We start from the raw sequence: 22,985 nt of genomic DNA on the forward strand, positions 1-22,985 counted from the left end.
GCACAATGATTCGCCCGACGTCATCGCGTACTATTTCACTCCGGGTCGGGTCGGGCACATTCCAGCCCATGGGACGGAAAATTCTGCCCTAATATTTTTCATGTACCACGTTAATTAAGCTGCATTACTTGATGGCTGATTTCAACTTCAAATTCGTTCATTTATCCAGCAATCGCAGTGTTAATGCATTAATCTTTTTTTAAAGGTAAGTAGCAAATGGTGAAAACCTTTTGTGTCCTCTGATGAAGCTGTCCAAGTTTAGGATATAATCAACAGAAAATAGTTTATTTCATGCTTCACTTGCTACTGACAAACAGATTAAAACATTCCACTCAATGTCAGAAGATTACTGATTTTGTAGTTTAAGAAAATATACAGAAATTAATTTCTAAATGAAGTTAAATTAACTGTAAGGTGAAACAATTCTGTGCAACATTAGATTTCAAAATGAGTGAGTTAACAGCTTCTTTAAAAATGAACAAAAGAATTTTATACAAAACTGTAAAACATTTTTAGGCTAATATAGGCTAATATAGCACAAGATTTAAACCCAACTGTTGCTAAGAAGTTAACATTCATTAGATTTGAATTCTGTTTACAATTAAAATGAAGAATAATTTTAAACTGAGAAGCTTTAATTACATTATATGCTAAAGTGATTGACAATATGCGATTGACATGCATACAGTTTCCATAACCCTTGGTCATTCCTACAACATCATTAGCAATACTTCCAGTTCACTGAATGTAACTTCTAATGGGAAAATGATCATAATTAGATGGAAAGGCAAAATATGCTACAATGCACAATCGGGCAATCAGCATCTGTGGAGATAAACATGTAGTTTAGTGTTTGGGGCAGAATCCTTCTGAACGCAAAAGGAAAGACAAATGAGCTAGACTTAGAAAAAAAGAAGGGGAAGAAAAACACTGCAGATTAAATGTACATCACAAACAAGAAGGGAAAAGATAGACATGAAGATGAACAGGGTAAAAGAGACAAACATAAATCACACTGAAGAGAGGAACAGCACTTCTTCAATGTTGGCATTTCTTGAACAAATAGCTCCAAGCTAAAGATCAGGGCTTACTCAAGCTGACAGAGTTACTTTTGATTACTAGCTTGGTTCCTGCAGTCAACAGGGTCTTGAAACTAATAGAGTTTTCACTTTGTCATTGAACTGAAGGGACTAATAGTTGTAGCAATTCTGAGTTTAGCCTGCATTAAATATTAACTTTTTATAGCTTTGGTTCAAAACTAATGAAAATCTACATTATAGTTCTGGTGCTAGTGCTTTCCCGCAGAGATCGATCAGTACAGTGTTTGCCAAAGCTGAGTAGAGGAAAAGACCTATCCACCACAGTCGCTGCAACTCCCATCAGAGCTAACCAAAAGAAAAACCACAGGCTCCCAATTCTTTAAAATACAAACCACCGTTTAAAAATGAGGCTGAGATGTTGATCGTGTTAACTGTATTTCACTGGCTCTTTTTGTAATGCTCCACTGCTTGTCTTACAATGTCAAACAGTCTTTAGACTGTAGCTATGAAGGAGAGGATTGGCCTGTTTACAAGAGTATTGATATTGGAAGACTAGCTGAGGGATGCACCTCCTTAGTGTGATTTGACTGCATTTGCCATCTGGAAAACTAGTAAAATGAGTTACAGATATCATTTTGCAATATATTCTGTAACAACTGCAGAAAATTACTGAAAGGAGAAGGGATGATATCAAAACACTTAAGCTCATGATCTTAAAACTGTTATATTTTCTATCCATTATAAGTAAGAGTATTGAGCTTAAGCTTGACATGCAGAAACACAAAATAGAAATATTGTGGATGCTGGAAATTGGAAATAAAAACAGCAGATGCTGGAAATATTCAGCAGGTCAGGCAGCATTAATGGAGAAAGAGAGAGTTAATGTTTCAGGTTCACAACATTTTTCAGATTTGATTATTTCTGACGAAAAGTCATTGACCTGAAATGTTAACTCTGGCCCAAAGTTTCAGTATGATAGAGGGGTTCTCCGTTATTGGCAAAAACCCTGGGAACGGCTGCAACTCTTTGCCCCAAAACCCAGCATTTCCTATTTATGTGGGGAGGGACTGGAGTGGGGCTGGGATTTGCGTATGCATGGTTTATGGAGGCTTCTGGCTATTAAAATCACCAGCTGCCTCTACTGAAGTGGGATTTTGGTAGGCCAGGAGTGTAAAACTAGGTGTATGCAGATTAGGCCGGGTAAGAGGAGGTCTGAGCTTGGTGGATTCATTTGGATAGCTAGAGTGCCACTTTGAAGAGGTAATGTACCCCTCTAACTATGGTCCCAGGAGACCTTTGGAAGAGGTAGGGCACCCTTTGGGATTGCTAATAGTAAACATGATTATGTGTAAAAAGTGCATAACCTCATTGAAACTGTCAAAGCTATCAAAGACCTGTCAAAGGACTGTCAAGCTGTCAAGGAACTGACAAGCTGTCAAAGAACTGTCAAAGGATATTAAGTGAGTTAGCATGAAGGTGGTAAGGATGATAAATGGTAGTAGGTCGGGGCATGGCTTGGCATGAGTTGGCACTAATTTGGTACAGGGGCTATAAAAGGCCATGGAAATGTGGGGGCATAGGGGATATGAGGGGCCATGGGGTTGGGTAGAGAAGCATGTGTTGGCATAGGGGTATGAGAGACCGTGGGGGTGGATAGAGAGGCATGTGTAGGCATAGCGGTATGAGAGACCATGGGGGTGGATAGAGGGGCAATGGGTTGGCACAGGGTGTATGAGAGGCTTGTGAATAGGTAGAGAGGCATGGGTTGGCTTAGGGAGGATGAGGAGCCATGGGGGTGTGGACATGAGGTGGCATAGATTGGCATGGGTGGGGCATGAAGAGTGTGTGGGAGGGGGTGAGGGCTGGAGGGCTGTTTTGTTGTTCTAATATTTTTTTTTAATAATTAAAACTAAGTGCCGGCCTTCCGCCCAACCTGGCTCTGTACCCAGCAGCCTCCGCACTCATTCCGGAGGCTTTGGGCCAGGCTTTTAATCCAGTCCACGTCCCCTGGGATGAAAATTCCAACTTGGTGCAGCCATTTTTAAAGGTTGGGTTCACAAAGCCAGCAATTCTCCCGTCTCTGCACACATAACCTGGAAGGGAAAACCTGAGCTTCTCTTTTTCTATACAATTGCTCCCTGACCTGCTGAGTATTTCTTGACATGCGTGAATTGTTTTTAGAGCCACTGTAATGTGGGACAGACAGAAGGGCCGTTTTTTACTTGAAGTCAGCATTAATGGAGCAGTAACAGTCTCAAAATAGGGCCAGTAGATTTGCTGCCCTGTCAATGCTGATATTCTGACCAAAGCCATTTTTACAAGGGCTTATCACTGGGCAACCAACGCTCCTGTTTCAGTTATCAAATAATTTTAATATGCAAATCAGAGTGCTATAACACGCAAAATACATTGACTGTGCTCCTCTCCCCAGATGCTGCCAAACCTGCTGAGCTTTTCCAGGTATTTTTGTTTTTGTATAAGACATTGACTGCCATTCTTTGACCTGATATTGTACCTGGAGCTTATGCTCCAGTGCGAACGCTTTCAGTGGTATGAGTAGTGGTTGGAATTGCAAAAGCTTTAACTCCAATGCTTACTTCAGTTTGTCACTTTGGACTTGATTTGTGTTGTTCTTGGGCTTCAGTTGGATGATTGAACATGCACAACCACAACCTGATCAAGGGGAAGCAGGCGATTTGCATTGTGGAAGCTGGCAGATCTCTATTCTTGCCTGTGTCTTTCTCACCCCTCTTTAATCCTGAAGGTGCAACGTAGGAGTCAGCTCGCATATGTTTAAGTAACCTTGCAACCTTCTTCCTCCTCAGCAGTATGTACCAATAAACTGCATACATTCTCCTCACACTAGTAACACACAGTAGACTGCATATGTGCTGCATAAAAAATGAAAGGACGAGGAAATGTTGCAGAATAGATGGGAAGGGATCAAAGGATTAAAGGACAGACTTCATAATAAGAATGCGTTTAAATCATTCAGACCCAGCGTAAGTCTGAAAAGGTTGATGTGTGTTTGTATTTTAAATTAATTTCAATTGTGGGCGGGTGATCCCTCAGATTTCAGTCTTTCCAGTATTTTTCAAACAAGCTCTATAGTATGTGAAGCTGCACTAATTTGTGGCATTGGCCAGTGAAATCCTTTGAAGAAAAAAAATCAATCCAAAGAGATCTGAAATTAGACTGTTTGACTTCACAGAATTTTAGTCAACAAAATCAATGGAAGAAACAATTCAACCCAGTGCCAGTTTCTGCTGAGGCTTGTTATGAAAAGGTTTTTTTTTAAATGAACAATACCAGAAAAGAAATGGAGAATGGATGTATTCATGAGGGACTAATAGATTGCTTTATTATTCATCATTACAAACATGACAATATCACCACACTTCATTCTCTGTTGCTGGAAAACTAATATAATTGGTTGTTATGTGCCCTTATTTATTTTGTCTGCTTCACCGCATTAAAACAGAGTAAAGTATGTGAAACAAAAACAGAATTACCTGGAAAAACTCAGCAGGTCTGGCAGCATCGGCGGAGAAGAAAAGTATGTGAACCTGACTTACGCCCAGTTTGTTGTTTGTCCTTCTTCAATGGTACAAGTTTGTCTCTCATTCCTTTTTATCTACTCTCTACTTCTTTTATTATTGTACATAGGCCTGAATTTCATGGTTGGCGTGCGTGCCAAGTCAGCGGGCCCAGAAGCAGACACAAAATGCCCTTCCGCCTGCGATTGCCCCCCAAATGCAATTTCACACTGGCTGGCCAATTAACCCTCAGCACTGCCAAGAGGGGGGGTGGTGGGAAGAGGGAGGGCACCGACAAAAGTGAGGGTGCGGGTGGGCGGTTCTCGTGAGCTCCCTGAAGGCAGACAGCTGCTGTGGAGCTGCCACAGGCAGCTGCAGACCTGGACAGAATAAATGACAAGAAAAAAATGCACCAAACTGTGTCTATGCAACACATTCAAACACCTGATAGCAGAACTCAAAAAAGCATCAGTCCCCAGATACCCTTTTTTATTATATTTCACCCCAGACATTTCATCCCAGCCTTGGATGGGGTTTCGTTAAAAAATTGGCTGCCCGCCTGCCTGTTTTGCCCATGCGACAAGTGTGAAATCACACGGGCAATGTAATGGATTTTAGTGGCCTTAATTGGCCCTTTAATTGTCAGCGGGCTTGACTCTGACTCCCGCGCGCACCTGCCGACCTCAATATTGCTCGCATGCGCGATGACGTCGGGACACACGCCTGATGTCATTTTGCGCAATTTCACATGCATCTGGGCCACGCTCGCACCCGCCCGATCAGTCCATGGAAACACAAGAAGGCCATTCAGCCCCAAAGCCTGGTCCACCATTCAGTTCAATCACAGTTGATCTGTACCTCAACCTCATTTACGTACCTTTGCTCCATCCATTAATACCCTTACCTAACAAAAACACGTCCATCTCAGTCTTGAAAACTTCAGTTGTCTTATCAATCTTTTAAAAGAGAATTCCAGATTTCTGCTACCATTGAGTGAGAAAGTGCTTCCTCATTTCACCCCAAAATTACTTAGCTCTAATTTTAGTTCATTGCTCTCCAGTTCTGCATTCCATCCCCAGAGGAAATGAATACTCTTCATCCATTCGATTGTTTCCTTTCATCATTTTGAACACCTCGGACAGATCACTATATCTGTCTTCAATCTGATATAGTCAAGGGAAAATAAGCCAAATTCATGCAACCTGCCCCTATAATCGAACCCTTTAACTCTGATATCATTCTGTGCTGCATTCCTCCAGTGCCAATGGCTGCTTCCTGAGGTGTGATGCCCAGAACTGAACATAGGACTCTAGACATCCTACTAACCTTTTTGATGGCTTTTTGTTTCGATCTACAAATCTTTAATGATACGTGCACATGCATTTCTCACCATTTAGAAAATACTCCAATTTATCTTAGATCCAAAGTGGATGACCACACACATTTCGGCCAGGATTTCCCAGTTGGTGAGCGGGGGGGGGGGGTGCAGGGCCCACTCGCCGACATGTAAAGCGGCGCACGATGACTTCGGGCAGAACTCCCAATGTCACCCCGCCCCATTTTAATTTAGAGGTCGGTGGGGGCTCAGCCGAATCAGTTGTGTGCCCGCCGACCTGTCAATGGCCTATTGAGATCATTGACAAAGTAACTAATGTAATTAGTGGACCTGCTCATCCAACCTTAAGGTTGGTGGGCAGGCTGAGAGCCCTGGCGGGCATTAGAAAAAGCATTGAACCTCATCCATGGGCAGGATGAGGTTTCATGTATGTTTATAAATTTTTAATAAAAGTGAAAGTGTAAGTGATGGACATGTCCCACCTCATGTGACAGTGTCACATGAGGGGACATGTCAGGGAATTCTTTTTCTTGTTTTCAATATTTTTTAATGTGTTACCAATCTCCCTGAGGCAGCACCTAGCCTCAGGGAAATGAGTGCGCTCTTTCGTGTGCATGCGCGAAAGAGTACACTCTTGCCTGAGGGAATCCCCCCGCCAGCACAGGGAGCGCATAGCGCTTCATGCGGACGTCAGACTGGGTAGGCCTTAATTGGCCCGCCCACGTAAAATGGTGGCATGCCTCCACACACCCGCTCTTGAAATTCCCCCCCAATGGGGGAAAATTCTGGCCTTCCATATTGAACTCCATTTGCCACAGTTTTGCCCCATCACTTAACCCAACTATGTACTATTTTTAAGTTTGTGCCCCAAACGGTAATAGTTACTATTCCTTGTGACAAAGTATTGTGCACCAACTTAGATATCCAACTCTTCATCCAAGCTATTGATATATTTAGTGAAAAGCTGGGACCCCACTACAGGTTCCTGGGGAGCATCGTTCGTTGCACCTGCCAATCAGAGTTGATACCCCATATCCCTATTCCCTGTCACCTACTTTTCAACCAATTTACAATATTTTTTTCTTTTCTTAATTATACACATTGCTTTTTTTTCTCTTGTTTCTGCCTTGTGACTTGTGCCTCATTTTTATTTCTTTGCTGTTTATTTCTCATTACAGCCTTGGTCCAAAATGGACAAAAGAGCTGAACTCAAGAGGTGAGGTGAGAGTGACTGCCCTTGATATCAAGGCAGCATTTGATCAAGTGTGGCGTTAAGGAGTCCTAGCAAAACTGGTGTCAATGGGAATCAGGGGGGAAACTCTGCACTGGTTGGAGTCATACCTAGCACAAAGGAAGATGGTTGTGGTTGTTGGAGGTCAATCATCTCAGTCCTGGGACATTGCTGCAGGAGTTTCTGAGGGTAGTGTCCTAGGTCCAACCATCTTCAGCTGCTTCAAAAATGACCTTCTGTCCATTATAAGTTCAGAAGTGGGTATGTTCACTGCTGATTGCACAATGTCCAGCACCATTTGCGATTTCTCAGGTACTGAAGCAGCCCATATCTGTATGCAGGAAGATATATTGGCTGATAAAGTTGCAAGTAACATTCTTGCCACACAAGTGCCAGGCAATGACCACCTCCAACAAGAGAGAATCTAACCATCTTCCCATGATATTCAATGGCATTACCTTAACTTAATCCCCCACTATCATTATCCTGGGGCTTATCATTGACTAGAAACTGAACTGGACCAGCCATATAAATATTGTGGCTACAAGAGCAGGTCAGAGGCTGGGAATTCTATGGCCAATAGCTCACCTCCTGACTCCCCAAAGCCTGCCCACCATCTATAAGGCACAAGTCAGGAGTGTGATCGGATACTCTGCACTTGCCTGCGTGATTGCAGCTCAACAAAACTCAAAATGTTCAACACCATCCACGACAAAGCAGCTGCTTGATCGGCACCATATCCACAAACATTCGCTCCCTCCACCACTGATGCACAGTGGCAGCAGTGTGTATCATCTACAAGATACATTGCAACCGCTTACCATGGCACCTTCCAAACCTGAGGCCTCTGCCACCTAGAAGGACAAGAGCAGCAGATGCATGGGAACACCACCACCTCTAAATTCTCCATGCAAGCCACACATCATCCTGATTTGGAACTATATCGCCATTCCTTCACTGTTACTAGGTCAAAATCATGGAACTTCCTTCCTAGCAGCACCATGGGTGTACCTACACAACATGGACAGCAGTGATTCAAGAAGGCGGTTCACCACTACCATCTCAAGGGCAATTAAGGATGGGCAACAAATGCTGGCCTAGCAAGTGACGCCTACATCCCATGAGAGAATAAGTTAAAAAAAAAAGTTAATCATGGACGCCTTTTTCATCTCCAATATCTATCTTGTGTAGAATTTCTGTTCTGTTACTTAGAATTTTTTCAAATCCAATTCTAGTAGTCTTATTCAGGTAGATTTATAAGCAAATACCACAGTTACATAAAGAGATGTTGGCATGTAATATGGGAGAGCTTTTTATTGTTCATCTGTTTAGTGGGTGACTTTTGATAGCTAAGGTCAACCAACAAATAAATCTTTACCTTCATCTGTTTTTACCAGCATTTTTCTTTGTTAATATTTGCTACATTTATGCAGAGGTTTAGTAGAACATTTCAAATATAAAACTTGTACCGAATTTCACTCCAAACTTGAATAATGTGAATTCCTTCATAAAGTTGTAATTTTTTTAATATAAATAATCTCAGGGAAGGAAGGCAGCTATGGTATAAAATATGAAGAAGAATCTACTTGGGAATTTTGTTCTGTTCCTCACACACGTAACTATCAGGACAGTTCTGAGAGATGAAGTTGCACGTGGTAAAAAGACGAAAAATAAAAAGAAAACAAATGGGAAAAAAAGGAAAAATAAGAGAAATGAGAATAAGCTATACAATAAAACAATAAAAGGATGAATAATTGTCATTTTTGTTCATAATGTTGTAAATAATCTATTGAATATAAAATAAATTTCTCAGGATGGTTTCTGTTTATAGGTAAATGGAGGCAGAACTAGCTTTGTATATAACTTTATAGCTGCATTTGCTGTATACTTAAATGTCAGGCTAAGTTTGTTCAAAGATGGCAACTCACTTCCAACATGCCTTGCCCACAAAATTATGTTAGTCTTTACATTAAATCCTAAAAGAAACTTGAATACCATTGATTAAGTCTGTATTTAGCTGATGAGAATAACAGGGTTGAGGGTGGGTTAATGCCTTCACATAATCAAGGGAAAGTGGGATAGACTAGTTCAAAGCAGGCCCAAAGATTCTCAGTGAAGCCTGGGACATTCCTGATGTTCCTGACAAAACCCGAAAAATAAATTTGAAACTTCCTTGCTGGAGAATGTGTGGCCCTGGATGTGACTGCCAGCAGGTTTAGCCTAGGGGGAGCTGAGATCATAACCTCTCCACCCCCCCCCCGCCGCACACAAACCACACTACCCCACTATCCTCCACACCCCTTCAATGTTCAGACCTCAGATCGAAATTGGAGATCAGATGACAAATTGGACCAAATCTATATCTTTAAAACTGGATCCTGCAGGTTAACATGGAAAGGAAATGGGATTGAAGTAAGTAACCTGCTATTTTAACAGCCCCACTGCCCCCAGGTGGGGGCCATTAATGTTGGGCCTAAAGAAGTGACCTATGGAAACAGTGGAACTAGATTAGCGCTGGGGAAGCACACCTGAAAGGAAATGCTGAAACATCTTACAGACTGATAGCAGGGTATTTTTTTTTTTAATGAGCCGACTACTCCTGTGCCAAATGCCTCTTACTTGTTTTATTTCCAAAAATAAATCAGTTAGTTCATTCGCAATCGGAATACCTTTTAAATGGTGAGAGTAATGCAGTATACCCATATTACTACCTTTCAAAGTGCCTTGGAGAGATATAAAGTAAGGTCATTATCAGTCTAGCACTGAATGACGGTTAAAGTGTATGGGGTGTCTGCAGGAATAGAAAACTACAGATTCAAGCTTCTGCTTCATAGTGGGTGGGAAATGCAGAAAGACCTTTGGAAGAGCAGATAGTTCATTAAAGGGGCTTATTTACTTGGACATCTTAATATTTTTTCATAAAAATTACTTCCGAAAAATATTTCACTTATCCTTTTGTTACGACCGGGATGGAAGGCATGCGCAGTTTATCTAGCCCCACTACTCCACAGGTCACAACATTAGTGTAAACATTTAATTCACTCACCAAAATGGAAAATTATTTACCTTCACTACACACAGACACACATGGACAAATGGATTAAACCTCCACAGAGATAAGCGATTGGAGAATTATTAAATTTATTTAAAAAAAGGATTAAGTTCGCAGGGTATTGATGCTGTTGATCTGGAGCTCCCTCATCTGGAGATGGGCCACTGGTCTCAGCAGATGTCTGGAGGTTCTCACCAATGGAGCTTCAGCATAGATGAGAATATAGCTAGATCAATCCTTGTCTCAGCCTCTTGGGTTTCCAAAGTCAGACCAGTTCCACTGAGATGAGGATTCCTAGCTGGATACTGATAGCCACTCTGTTTCAGGCTAGGCAAGGGGAGTATGAGCTGGGCAGCTTCACATTCTCAGTTCATTTTCAACTGAGTTAAAAAAGAAAGTTCAAAACTTAAAGCTCCTCCACCAGGTGATTTCCAGTAAATCAACAGACCTTTGCCTTTAAATCAGTTTTTTTCCCCATCAATTACAGTGATTGCACTTCAATAAGCAAGCTGCTTGTTCCCCTAAATGCCATGCTGGTCAGGTGAATTGTTGGAAGAGGCACGCTTGTTCACATTCCAAGGTGAACTTATGGTCCTTTTTTAAAATAAATCCAAGTCAGCTTCTAAGTTTTCAGATAATGCAATGCCCTTCCATATTTTAAAAGAAAATATTGTCCTGGAAGTTATGATTCTAACACTATACAAAAAAAAAATTCCAGTTACATTCACTGTGCTAAACAAATTTACCTGTAAAAGATTGCCCTGTAAAACTTTAAATACTCAATGTGATCATTTTTACTATCAGTCAAATACATTTCTAAAGTTGTATGCATGCATGATTCACTCTCGCCCCTTGGAATAAAGGCCAACTTGCTATTTGCTTTCCTAACTGCTTGTTGACTTTCTGTGTTTCTTATAAATGACATCCAAATTTCTCTGATCTTTAACAGTTTAAAGTTTCTCACCAGTTAAAAAGAATTCTGCATTTCTACTCTTACTACCTAAATAATTGATCTCACTTTTCCCCACATTATGCTCCATCTGCCAATAGTCTACTTACCTAACCTGTTTGTATTCCTTTGCTGCCTCTTTGTGTTCTCCTCAGAGCTTATGGTCCCAACTAGCTTTGTATCATCAGCAAATTTGGATACATTACCCTCAGTGCCTTCATTTGAATCATTAATATAGATTGAACATGGGTGGAAAACAAGTTGAGAAATATGCAGCATGAAAATGCAAAGATGATGGATATATAGAGGCAGCAAGAGGACGATGGAAGTAATATGGAGTTGGCAAAGGTGACACAGGGCATCACAGACCATGAGAGGAGAAACTTCTTTTAAACTGTGCTTAACAAGAATGCAGATAAAATTTAAAATGAATGGATCAAGTCCTTATACATTTGCCTTTTCTCTGTGAATTAGACTCTGTCATATAGAATTACAAACAATCCAGAAAAACTTTGAGAAACAGTTGGTATAGCAAGGTCTAAATAAGATTGTTGGTGGGCAGAAGCAAAATGTCATGGAAGCTCTCAACTTTCAAAAATGTCACTCTATAATGGGCGAATGGATGCCTTTGGAACCAACACTATACTGTGTTGACACCATCTCAATCAGAAGAGATCACAGGAAAAAGGGTAAATATAAAGCATAGACAAAGTAAACTATTTGTCCATCTTAGTTCACCCACTCTGAAAGAACCTACTGTCTTCACATTGCAGCATTCAAATGTTTCTTAAATGATCCCAGGATCCACTGCTCTGAAGTGCATTTTGTATTGACTACTGCGTTTGTGTAAAGAAAACGACTTGCTGACATCTGTCCTCAATTTGCCTTTTACTAATATGAATCTGTGTCACCTTGTCATGATCTCAATTTAACTGCAAGTAATTTACCAGATTTACCTTTTCCATATGGTTTACTATCTTGCATGCTGTTAAAATGTCACCTTTCTGGCGCCTGTCCAGCCTGCAAACATTAAGAGCCTCAGAACTCAGACTCAGATGATTTTGAGAGAGCCTTGTGAGGGATGTGGCTCAAAACAGTGCAATAAATATTTTTGATTGTTTTGAAATTTGAGTTCGCTGGATTTATTTGCGCGATGGACACTTGGGTGTGTGATCAACACAAGTTGGATGTATAGTGTACATAAATCCATTTTTTCCATCCTATATTATTGCTAATAGATAAAGAAAGATGAAACAAGGTTGCATAAATAGATATAGATTACATTTAATTCAAAGTCACTTCATTAAAATTTTCTGATAGTTTAATTATATTAATAGTAAATTATTATTTTGCTATTTGTATTGTTCAATTCGAATTATCGTATTACTTAATTTCTTTAGTGCAGAATTGACTTTAAATTATCAGGAGTGGCTGCAGATAGATAACTAAAGAAACAAGCTTCACATTGGATCCACCAGAATTTGGCTTTAACTTTAAATTCTTACTTTGATGTGTCTTTTCACCAGTTGCTTTTTTTAGCCATCAATGTACTTCTTTGCCCATCTGAGACCATAGCTCTTTTATTGGTGATTGACCAATAGCACATCTACTCATAACTATCAAGAGGGGAGACTCAGTCATGTCAATAACTGAAGAATATCAGTGATTTGATGCAGCAGTGTCAAGGAAGTGGACGCGAACTAAAACCTAGACAGGTTGTCTTGTGTGCCTATGTGATGGATGCAGCTTGCTGTGCTTATGTATTTGCTTCAGGAATGTAGCTAATTTGGGAATGAAAATCTCATGCATAGGATTTACCCTGCGTTGACAGCTCTGCTGTAAGTGTACAGATATTATTCATGAAAGCATTTAGAATGATGGTAGGTGGCAATCCAGTTGAACACTACTCCCAACTAGTTAACAGGGTGTAATGTCTACATAGATTTTCAAAATGATCCTAAAGGCTACACAATAATCCATATTCACAAAGGGATCTCGTGTAATACCCCAGGGTTTGTGCTGTTGTTTTGTAATGGAACAAGAACGATGACACTTTGAATGTTGGCTGCAACTGAATGGCATCTTTGGTTTAAAGCAATGCAATTATTTGATTTGATTTGACAAATCAGCTAGTTAGTGATCATATAGGAACATCAGAACAGCCCAAGCTGTTTATTGCTAATTTCTGTAGGTAATTCATTTGACCTTTTATCAACAATGATGTGTTTTTGGCAGTCAACACGCTTTCAAACCTTACAGACTTAAGAAAGCAGTGGAAGCAGCCTGGAGGTTCCAAAGCTTGGACAGATGGAGATAGTCATTATTATTACCATCATTTGTAACTTTATCAGAGCTATCCAAAGCACTACAGCGGATCTGTTAAACCTGTTCTCTGAGGGTTACTTGGGGTAAAATGTTTAGCCCGGCGGGAAGGCAGGCGCACACCCGACCCGACCGAGTGTAAAATGATGCACGATGATGTCGGGTGAGCGTCCCAACATCGTCGCGCACTCATGTGATATTTCAGCCAGCGGGTGCACACTGGAGTCAGCAGCGTGCCCGCTGACAATTAAAAGTGTTATTAAGGCCATTAAAAAGTTATTTAAAATAAATTTTTCACTGCCCATCCAACCTTACGGTTGGCGAACAGGTGAAAAGGCCAAGCTGCCTTTGCACTTTTGTGGAAACCTCATCCATGGGCGGGATGACATTTCCAAAAGCAAATAAAAATAAAATTAAAACTTTAATTTTTTATCAATAACATATCCCTGCTCATGGGGGGCATGTTTCATTACATTGTTACTTTTTTAATTATTTTTTTTTCACTTCTCTTCATCTCCCTGAGATTATGAAGTGCGCATTCTTGTGCATGTGTGAAGATCGCACTCACCTGGCTCGCACTTCCCCACCCCCACCTGCACAGACAGCAATGAGCACTGCCGCTCGTGTTTCACACCAGCGTGAAATTACCTTCTGGCCCCGATCGCTTCCCAAACACCCTGCCCGCCCCCGCCAACCCCGCCCAACAAGGGTGAAATTCTGCCCTTGATGTATAGTGGAGGAATTTGGTTAATCAGGTGTTAATGATACTCTCAGTAACAGCCATAAATAATGGCTTTCTAACCTTATATTGGAGCTCACCATTTGCTAATCCACAAACAGGAGCCACTATTGAGGCAGGCAGATTTTGCTCTCTCCCTTCAGGGGTATGATGTCCATATCACATTCTAACATGTCTTCATGGGCCAGGTTTTGAAGATCTTGCTTTCGAACAAGTCAGGAGCAAACCATACACAATCTTTACCCAACAAAATCTTGTGGAGAAAAAATAGTTTTTAATTAGCAAGGTCAGTGGAACCTCATTGACAGTTTTGGTGAGTTGTCACTTTAATTAATTCTGTGGAAGTTCACAGCGACCTTTAGTGAAATTTCCTCATATTTAATTTTACTTCCACAGCATTAAAATCAACATGTTGGGTCTTGTAAACAACGTCAAGGATACATAAGTGTCAAAACAGACTCTGAGCTAAAATACTAATGCCACACCTTCACTCTTATCACCTTTATATCATCATCCGGTACAGTAACTTAATATCTTGAGAGTGGTTCATATGTTTATCTTATAACCTAGCAATTATATCCCTGTATGTGGCTGTGTTTCATTTGCCTAGGCTCTGCTTACTGCCATTTTGTGAATTTCGGTGGGTAATCTGCAAATTGTACTAAAGAAAATTTCAAAAGTAATCGTAAAAGTGGTCATACAATTGATTTGGGCACTAAGTCCTGAATTTTCACAGGGATGGAAGGGATCCATGACTTAGCTAAAATAGAGCTGGAGTCCCACATCTGGTGGTCCTGACCCTGAACCCAGCACTCACCATTTTTGCTGGGGTTGGGGGTTTGGCGAGATGCATTTTGCCCATCTGCAGTTCACGGAGGCAGCTGCACATTTGAAAAGTGCAGTTGCCTTCACTCGGAAGACAAGTGGGCTTTAGACATTTGAGGAAAAAGTCATGCAGTTGTTCTGTACCCTCTGATAGTTTTTTAGGGGGAGGATATGGGGGCAGGGGTTATTTTCAACTTCAGTGTCTGGGCGGTCACCTTGTGGAATGAATCACCTGCCTGTTATAGTTATTTTATAAAGAGTTGGCTGCACACTCAATCAGGCCACTGCTCAGTTGGTTATCATTGAAAATGACCCCTTGGAACTAGTACAGGTGGAGTTTAATCTTCACCATTTATGCATAAAACATCACCTGGATAGAGTGCAGTGAGGAGAATGAATAGAAGAAAAATCAAGTGGCCTCTGTCATGAATGTACTGTCCTCCCTGCCCAGCTTTACTCTACATTGTACCCAGGCAATGCTTTACACATGGACAACAAGAACCAAAAACTGCAGAATGTTGTGTTATTATAATAAAATGACACCTTGGGCTTATTTACTGTGGGAGACACAAGGCACCAATCACTCATAACATGTAAACATGTTGAGGGCTCATTTATTAAGACTAGGCATATGAGAACAGTTATACATAGGTATAAAGCTTGAAGACATCAGAGCTGTGTGTGTGTGCTCTGTTCAAGGCAAAAGTGAAACTCAAGATTGGATCACATGATACACTTCCCTTCTAATAATGCCTAATGATGTCATGCTGATATCCCTTAAAGGCATGTTACAACATAAAGCTGTGCAAAAAATCTTAAGATGTGCGGAGTTGGTGTAGTAGTCTTGGTTATCTTTGAGAAATTAGAACTCCTACTAACTGTAAGAATGGTTTCAACAGAACCAGAGAAATGTTTGTTAAATTAGGAGGTTTGTAATGATTCTATTTACAATTACAAAGTTCCACTGTACATGGTTTTAATGAAATCATCATTTCAGAATTCATTTTGGGCTAAATTTTAATTATGTTTTATTCAGTGTTCCAGTGATACTACCCTAACATTATTTATCAATCTCTAAATAATTTTAATAATGTCCCCCAATGATCTGTTTCTATAAATGAAATATGCCTTGTTAGATTTGAATTCAATTATATTTTCTGCAAGTTTTGTTTCTCTTGATCTCTCTTTTATGTGACCTTAAACAACAATAGCTACATTCCTAATGAAAAAAATGAACCATCCGTTATGAACCCTTAATCATTACTGATTTCATTTCAACGTTAATGTCACCTAACACTGGGTGGAACTCTCGATTACTGCAGCAACTTGTAACGTATTTTCTTATGTATTATATCGCTTTTCATGGTGTGTCAGTTTGCTTTTAACGGGTGAAGCACATTGTGAACTTGTATGTTAATACACTGTGCAATTAGCATATGGTTCAGCATCTCATTAACTGTCATATTGTTTATTTTTTCAGGTAAAGCTTATCCTCCTGAATTCTACTATGACACACCTAACCCACTCTGGCAGAATCGAGCACGTGTGTACTCCTACATGCTGCAGTGGACTCAGATGAATCCTAATGCCGTTGACCGTATCCTTGCATACCGTTTGGGCATCAGGCAGGTATGAAAATGTAAAATCACCTTCTTTCCCTGCCACAGGAATAGTTTTGCTGTTCCTCAAGGACTGCCACTTGAACACACAGTGAGCCTGGAGTTGCCTATGGGTGTGCCACTAATTTGTTCAGTTGTACTGTGACAGTGCTTTGACATGAATGAGTTTAAAGGTTCAATGTCACAACTCATTATTTCAGTACATAGCAGACATTGTGAAGAAGAAATGTGACCTTTTACTCATGCAACTATAAATTAAATCATAATTACTGTAAGGTAATTACCACACTGATATGAGCTAGTCACAGAATAATACACTGATTTATTTCTTAACTAACCAGTGTACGGGCTTAAACGTGAGAGCATTTTTTGTAATTGTCTTGGTTGTGCTTATTGCAAGTTTCCTTAAATAGCTTCTGAAACCTGATAAGATATACAGATATGTAAATACATTCAAAAGATATTTGCTCACAGCCATTTGTATTATTGTTTTGCATAATTCAGTCATTGGATTTTCTGTCATTAGCAGTGATTTCCCCACATTTTGAGATATGTAGGCCAAAATGCAACTATGAAATAGATGAACATTTGCCATAAAACACAAATGGATGCATCACGCTCTGACAGAGCTTTATTGTGATAAAGCAATTTTGTAGAAAATGAGCAGATCCAGTCCAACGAAGGTTGATCTGTGAGGTTTCCTTGCTGAATTCCATTGTGTACTGGGGTTCTGTGCAGTCACCTCTAGACTTGTCTTCAAATCGAACACAAATATTAAACAATCAATGAGCAGGTTCTTCTCTCAAACAGATAGTTAAATGTTTGAAGTAACATGAGCTTTGATAGTCTATAGCCAGTTCCCCCGTGAATACAAGTCCATAGTACAGAATTGCTTCTAGGGGTTACATTGGTCCTGGCTATTGTGGGAATAGTAAAGTACGGGGAGAATGACAAACCAGCTCTTTTGAAGATGGAGTTGTGGCTTTTTGTCTGGACAGTGCAAAGAGAGAATAGAGTTGCATTTAAACTTAGAGAACACTGGTTAGGAAGAGGTTTACAGAGAGCAGCTGGAACATCATTAATGAAGGTACATGTTTACTAATGGCCGAACATTTTCTCTCACTGTAGTTATATGCATCAAATTTTCAGATATGCTTACATGTTAGCTTTGGCTCAGAGGTAGCACGCTCAATTCTGAATATGAACGTAGGGACATACTAATTAGGAGCAAGAGTAGGCCACTCGGCCCCTTGAACCTGCTCCGCTATTCAATAAGATCATGGCTGATCTGATTGTAACCTCAACTCCATATTCCTGCCTACCCCCGATAACCTTTCACCCTCTTGCTTATCAAGAATCTAAAGGTCATGGGTTCAAGTCACACACCAGAGATTTGAGCATCTTATCTAGACTGACACTTCATTGCAGTACTGAGGAATTGTTGCACTGTCGGAGATGCTTCCTTATGAGATGTTAAACTGAGGCTCTTAGGTGGTTGTAAGATCCAAAGCACTATTTGAAGAAGAACCAGGAAATCCAGGCCAGCATTTATTCCTGAACCAAAATCAATAAAAACACATCATCTAGCCACTTACCCCATTGCTGGTAACAGGGCCTTCCTGTGCACTAATTGGCAGCCATGTTTCTTGCATTACTTTAGTGATGCATCTGAAGTGCTTCATTGGCTGTGAAGTGCTTTGATGGCCTTAGAATATGAAAGATGCTATGTAAATGCAATTTTTTTCTTTCTAGGCATGTTTAGAGATTTGAAAGTTTTATAAAATATTTTCTTTCCAATTTTGGGGCAAACTTAAGTATTATTCAGTTTTATAGGCCTGACATCTCTTTAGTTTTGACTTTCATAAAGGAATGTAGAATTTGTCATATGAAAAATATAGAGACATAATTTGAATGACGTGTGACTTGAAGAGATATTCATGCAATGACTTTGTTGTTCATCCATAAATTGCTAATAAGGTTAATATGAACTTTCTGTAGAGTATTGGAATATTGTTTCTTTTCCTTTTCATAGAAATCCACTGATATAGATGGTGTCTCAATTTTAGACTTTCCAAGCTATTAGGACACAAGGATAGTGTGGAACAGTAAAAATCCATCGAGCATGCTCCTCCCAGTAGTCCATAAAAAGATAAGGAAAAAGGAGCAGAAATATGCCTATAGCCCCTTGATCCTGGTCCACCATTCAATAAGATCATGTCTGAACTTATATATCAACCTCACTTTCCTCCCCTATTCCCATAATCCTTGATCCCATTAGAGACCAAAAATCTATTGATCTCAGTCTTGAATGTACTGACTGACAGAGCATCCACAAACCCTTGGGGCAGAGCGTTCCAAATATTCACAATTCTTTGAGTGAAGAAACTTCTCTATATATTAATCCTAAATGGCCAACCCTTTATCCAGAGACAGTGAACCCTAGTCCTTAGCTCTCCAGGCAGGGGAATCACTCTCTTAGCATCTATCCTGTCAAGCCCTTCAAGAATTTTATGGAGAGAATTTTCCCCCCATCGGGGGGTGTTGTGCGGGGGCGGATGTGGACCTGACCGGTGCCCCCAATTGGGTCTGCACCGCCATTTTACGTGTGTGGACCAATTAAGGCCCACCCACTGTGGCGTGCACCCGGAAGCGCTATGCACTTCCTGTGCAGGTGGGGTCGGGTGGTGGGGGGGGGGTGCGGTGGTGCCCTGAGTCAGGAGTGTGCTCTTTCACACATCCATGTGAAGGAGCACAGAAATCTCCCAGCTTTAAGTTTGAGAAATTTTAATAAAGAAAAAAATAATGTAAAATATGTCCCCTCATGTGACAGTGTCAGATGAGCTGGGACATGTCAATGATCTTTAATGAAAAATTTTATTCAATTCATAAAGCCTTCATGAAACCTCATCCTGCCTGTGAATGAGGTTCCATGAAAAATGCGAGGGCCGCCTGGGCTCTTCTCCTGCCCGCCAACCTTAAATTTGGACAGGCAGCTTTCTCAGTAGGGTTAAATAGTTAATTCAACAGCCATTTTAACACTCCACCCTGCTCTCTTGCCCACATGTCTGTCCTTGGCTTGCTGCATTGTTCCAGTGAAGCCCAACGCAAACTGAAGGAACAACACCTCATCTTTACAGCCTTCCGGACTGAATATTGAATTCAACAACTTTAGGTCTTGACCTCCCTCCTCCATCCCCACCCCCCTTTCTGTTTCTTCCCCTTTCCTTTTGTTTTTTTCCAATAAATTATATAGATTTTTATTTTTCCCTCCTATTTCCATTATTTTAAAATATTTTTAAATCTTTTATGCTCCCCCCACCCCCACTAGAGCTGTACCTTGAGTGCCCTACCATCCATTCTTAATTAGCACATTCGTTTAGATAATGTCACCAACTTCGACACCTATGTGTTCTTTTGTCCTGCTGTCTGTGACATCTTTTGTTGATTTGCTTCTATCACTGCTTTTGCCTACAACCACACCACCCCCTCCACTTCTCTCCCCCCACCCAACCGCACCCCCCCCCCCCCCACCCCCACCCCCCACCACCACCACCTTAAACCAGCTTATATTTCAACCCTTCCTGGGATTCACCTAGTTCTGTCGAAGGGTCACGAGGACGCGAAACGTCAACTCTTTTCTTCTCCGCCGATGTTGCCAGACCTGCTGAGTTTTTCCAGGTAATTCTGCTTTTGTTTTTTTTTTAAATAGTTAATTAATGGCTTTAACAGGCCTTTGATAGTTCGGCGGGTGCACAGCCTACTCAGCTGATCGCCCGCCAAACTGAAAACCTAAATGACGTACGGTGATGTTGGGACACATGCCTGACTTCACCCCGCATCATTTTACGCCTCGGTGAGCGGGCCCCACCCCCGCATGCCGAGCTGAAAATTCTCCCCTATATGTTTCTATTAGACCTCCTCTCATTTTATTAAGCGCTTAAGAATATAGTACATGTATTTGTAGCTTCACCAGGTTAGCATTTCATTTCTAGGTATGCCTGGCATTGCCCCTGCCATGGTCTTCTATGTTTTTCTATTATGAAAGCAGGCACACATGTTTAGTTAACAATGATGCCATTTACTAATTTCCCATTATAATTCTTCTTGTGTCTGCCTTTGGGGATCTCACATTTGCTTTAGTAATCCCTTTTTTTTTACTCACTTGTAAAAGCTCTTAATACCTGTTTTTATAATTTTTTCACTAGTTTATTCTCATATTCTATTTTCTCCCCCTTTAATATAATTTTCTTGATAATCCTTTGCTGATTTTTAAAACCCTCCCAATCCTCAGGTTTACTACATTTTGGCAACATTGTAATCTAAGCCTAACCTTAACTTCTTTAGTTGGCCACAGTTGTACCACTTTCCCAGTGAAGCTTTTACTCCTCAATTAGAATTACTTGAGAATTATGAATTATTTCTTACTTTATTGATTCTCCAGACCTTATTTAATCCCAATAGTAGTGAGTAACCAGAAACACAACCTCAGAGTAAATAAAAATATGATACTTCTCCTTGACCCCAGTGGCAATTGGAGAAAACACTAGGATAGCAATCTAATACTAGAATGTATACATTCTGCAAACCTGACTACTTTAGTCTGCAAATAACATTTCCATGATCCCAATAGGATTAGAATCTGTAGTGTTTCATAGTAGTTGTAGCTGTGAAATTCAATCTCTTTCATGGCAAATCTTAATCCTAAATGGCCAACCCTTTGTCCAGAGACAGTGAACCCTAGTTCTAGACTCTCCAGCTATGGGAATCACTCTCTCGGATAGGAGTCTATTCAAACTTGTATAAATAATTCTGCAGATATGAAGGCAAGGGTTTGAGTGAGAAATATTAGACAAAAATTACAATCCTAATGAAATACCTCCAATGAGGTATTGCCAATCTGTGCTCCAGTCCTTTCCTTTTGCGTGCTACCGATTTCTCTGCTCCACCATCGATAGCCGTACCTTCAGTTGCTTAAGCACTAAGCTCAGGAATTCCCTCCCTCCACCTTTCTGCCTCTATCTGCTCTTTTAACTCACTCCTCAGTATCTACCTCTTTGACAAAGCATTTGGTCACTTGGTCTAATATCTCTATGTGGCTCAGTTTTGCCGGATTACACTCCTGAGGAGTTTTACTACATTAGTGCAAGTTGTTGTTGCTGTTAATTAGAAAGAATTAAAAGTAATTGCTGTACAATGGCTATTTCACATTTCAGAGGGTTTTTTTTTTTGTTGTATTCTCCTTAATCACAATTTGTTTAATAAAGGTTCTCACTTAATAGGTGAGACACTTTCAGGGGCATTTTCTTCCTGTGGTTTTCTGTTGTGTTTTGTGCCACCTAATTGCAATTGACATGAATACAATTTTCTGATCATAACCATCTGGAAATGTTATTCAGTGCTGAAACTATTCAGTAATTTTGATAATACAATTGAGGTAGCTGTAAGTGACAGATTTAGACTATGTACACAGTAATCGTTCTAGTAATAGCCTAAAAATGCTAATAGGCTAGTTGCATGCGTCAATGGATATAACAACAAATCCTTTATATTTTATTATAAAATGTGTGAGTCTTTCAGCTCCAGTGGCTCACTGAGCAGCACCTTTGGTGCTGGATTGGTAAAATTATTGTGAAATTAAACAACTTGAGACCAGCAACAGCAACTTTTGTTTATATAACACCTTTAATATATGGAAGTGTTCAGCAGAGTAAATAGAAGTGATCTGGAGTACGTCATTCATAATGAGAGAATTTAGTTTTAGTGATTTAGCTTGGAGGGAAAGAAGGACATTTCATCTGTCTCAGCCTATAGGAAGTAGACATCAAGGTGACATTTACAGTCATATTACAATTGGGTGTCCTTCCTACTGACTGAGCTTGATCATAAACATTAGGTAAAAATCTAAGTAAAAACTAAACAATGATTTGAGGTATGTGCAGAGATTACTTTTCGTTCAAGATACTGAACTGCAAGTCCAATCTGAGGACTTACCAGAAGGAGGTATGAGAAAGCAGATCACTTATAAAAAAAGACTTGAACATTTCAGTGAAAATATTTTGTAAACATCTAACACATTGAACAGACATGGGCCCAGATCTTCCCGTCTCCAGGTAGTTGGAGACAGGTACCCAAAGGATGCACATGGGACCCCTCCAAATCCCCAACAAACACACAACATCCCCAGTACTTACAGTGGATGTCTAAAGTTCCGATTGCTGGTGTTACCCTGCCCATTGCTCCGTGGTTGGCCAGAACCACTCAGACTTGGACTGTTTGCCCTATACTGACCCTAGTGTTTAGCATGGATTTACCTAAGAGGTTTTCATGCAGAGAGAG

General features: G+C 40.4%; 1 protein-coding gene across 1 annotated transcript in view; it reads left to right on the plus strand.

Annotated features, from left to right (window-relative positions):
• mdga2a (MAM domain containing glycosylphosphatidylinositol anchor 2a) overlaps window positions 1-22,985 on the plus strand; it is a 912,278-nt gene that overhangs the window by 679,033 nt on the left and 210,260 nt on the right. Inside the window, exon 11 of the mRNA XM_041214670.1 lies at window positions 16,511-16,659. Within this exon, the coding sequence (XP_041070604.1) occupies window positions 16,511-16,659 (149 nt within the window). The remainder of the gene's footprint in view (window positions 1-16,510; window positions 16,660-22,985) is intronic.

The sequence above is a fragment of the Carcharodon carcharias genome, chromosome 20, assembly GCF_017639515.1.
Source record: "Carcharodon carcharias isolate sCarCar2 chromosome 20, sCarCar2.pri, whole genome shotgun sequence".
Lineage (NCBI taxonomy): Eukaryota > Metazoa > Chordata > Chondrichthyes > Lamniformes > Lamnidae > Carcharodon > Carcharodon carcharias.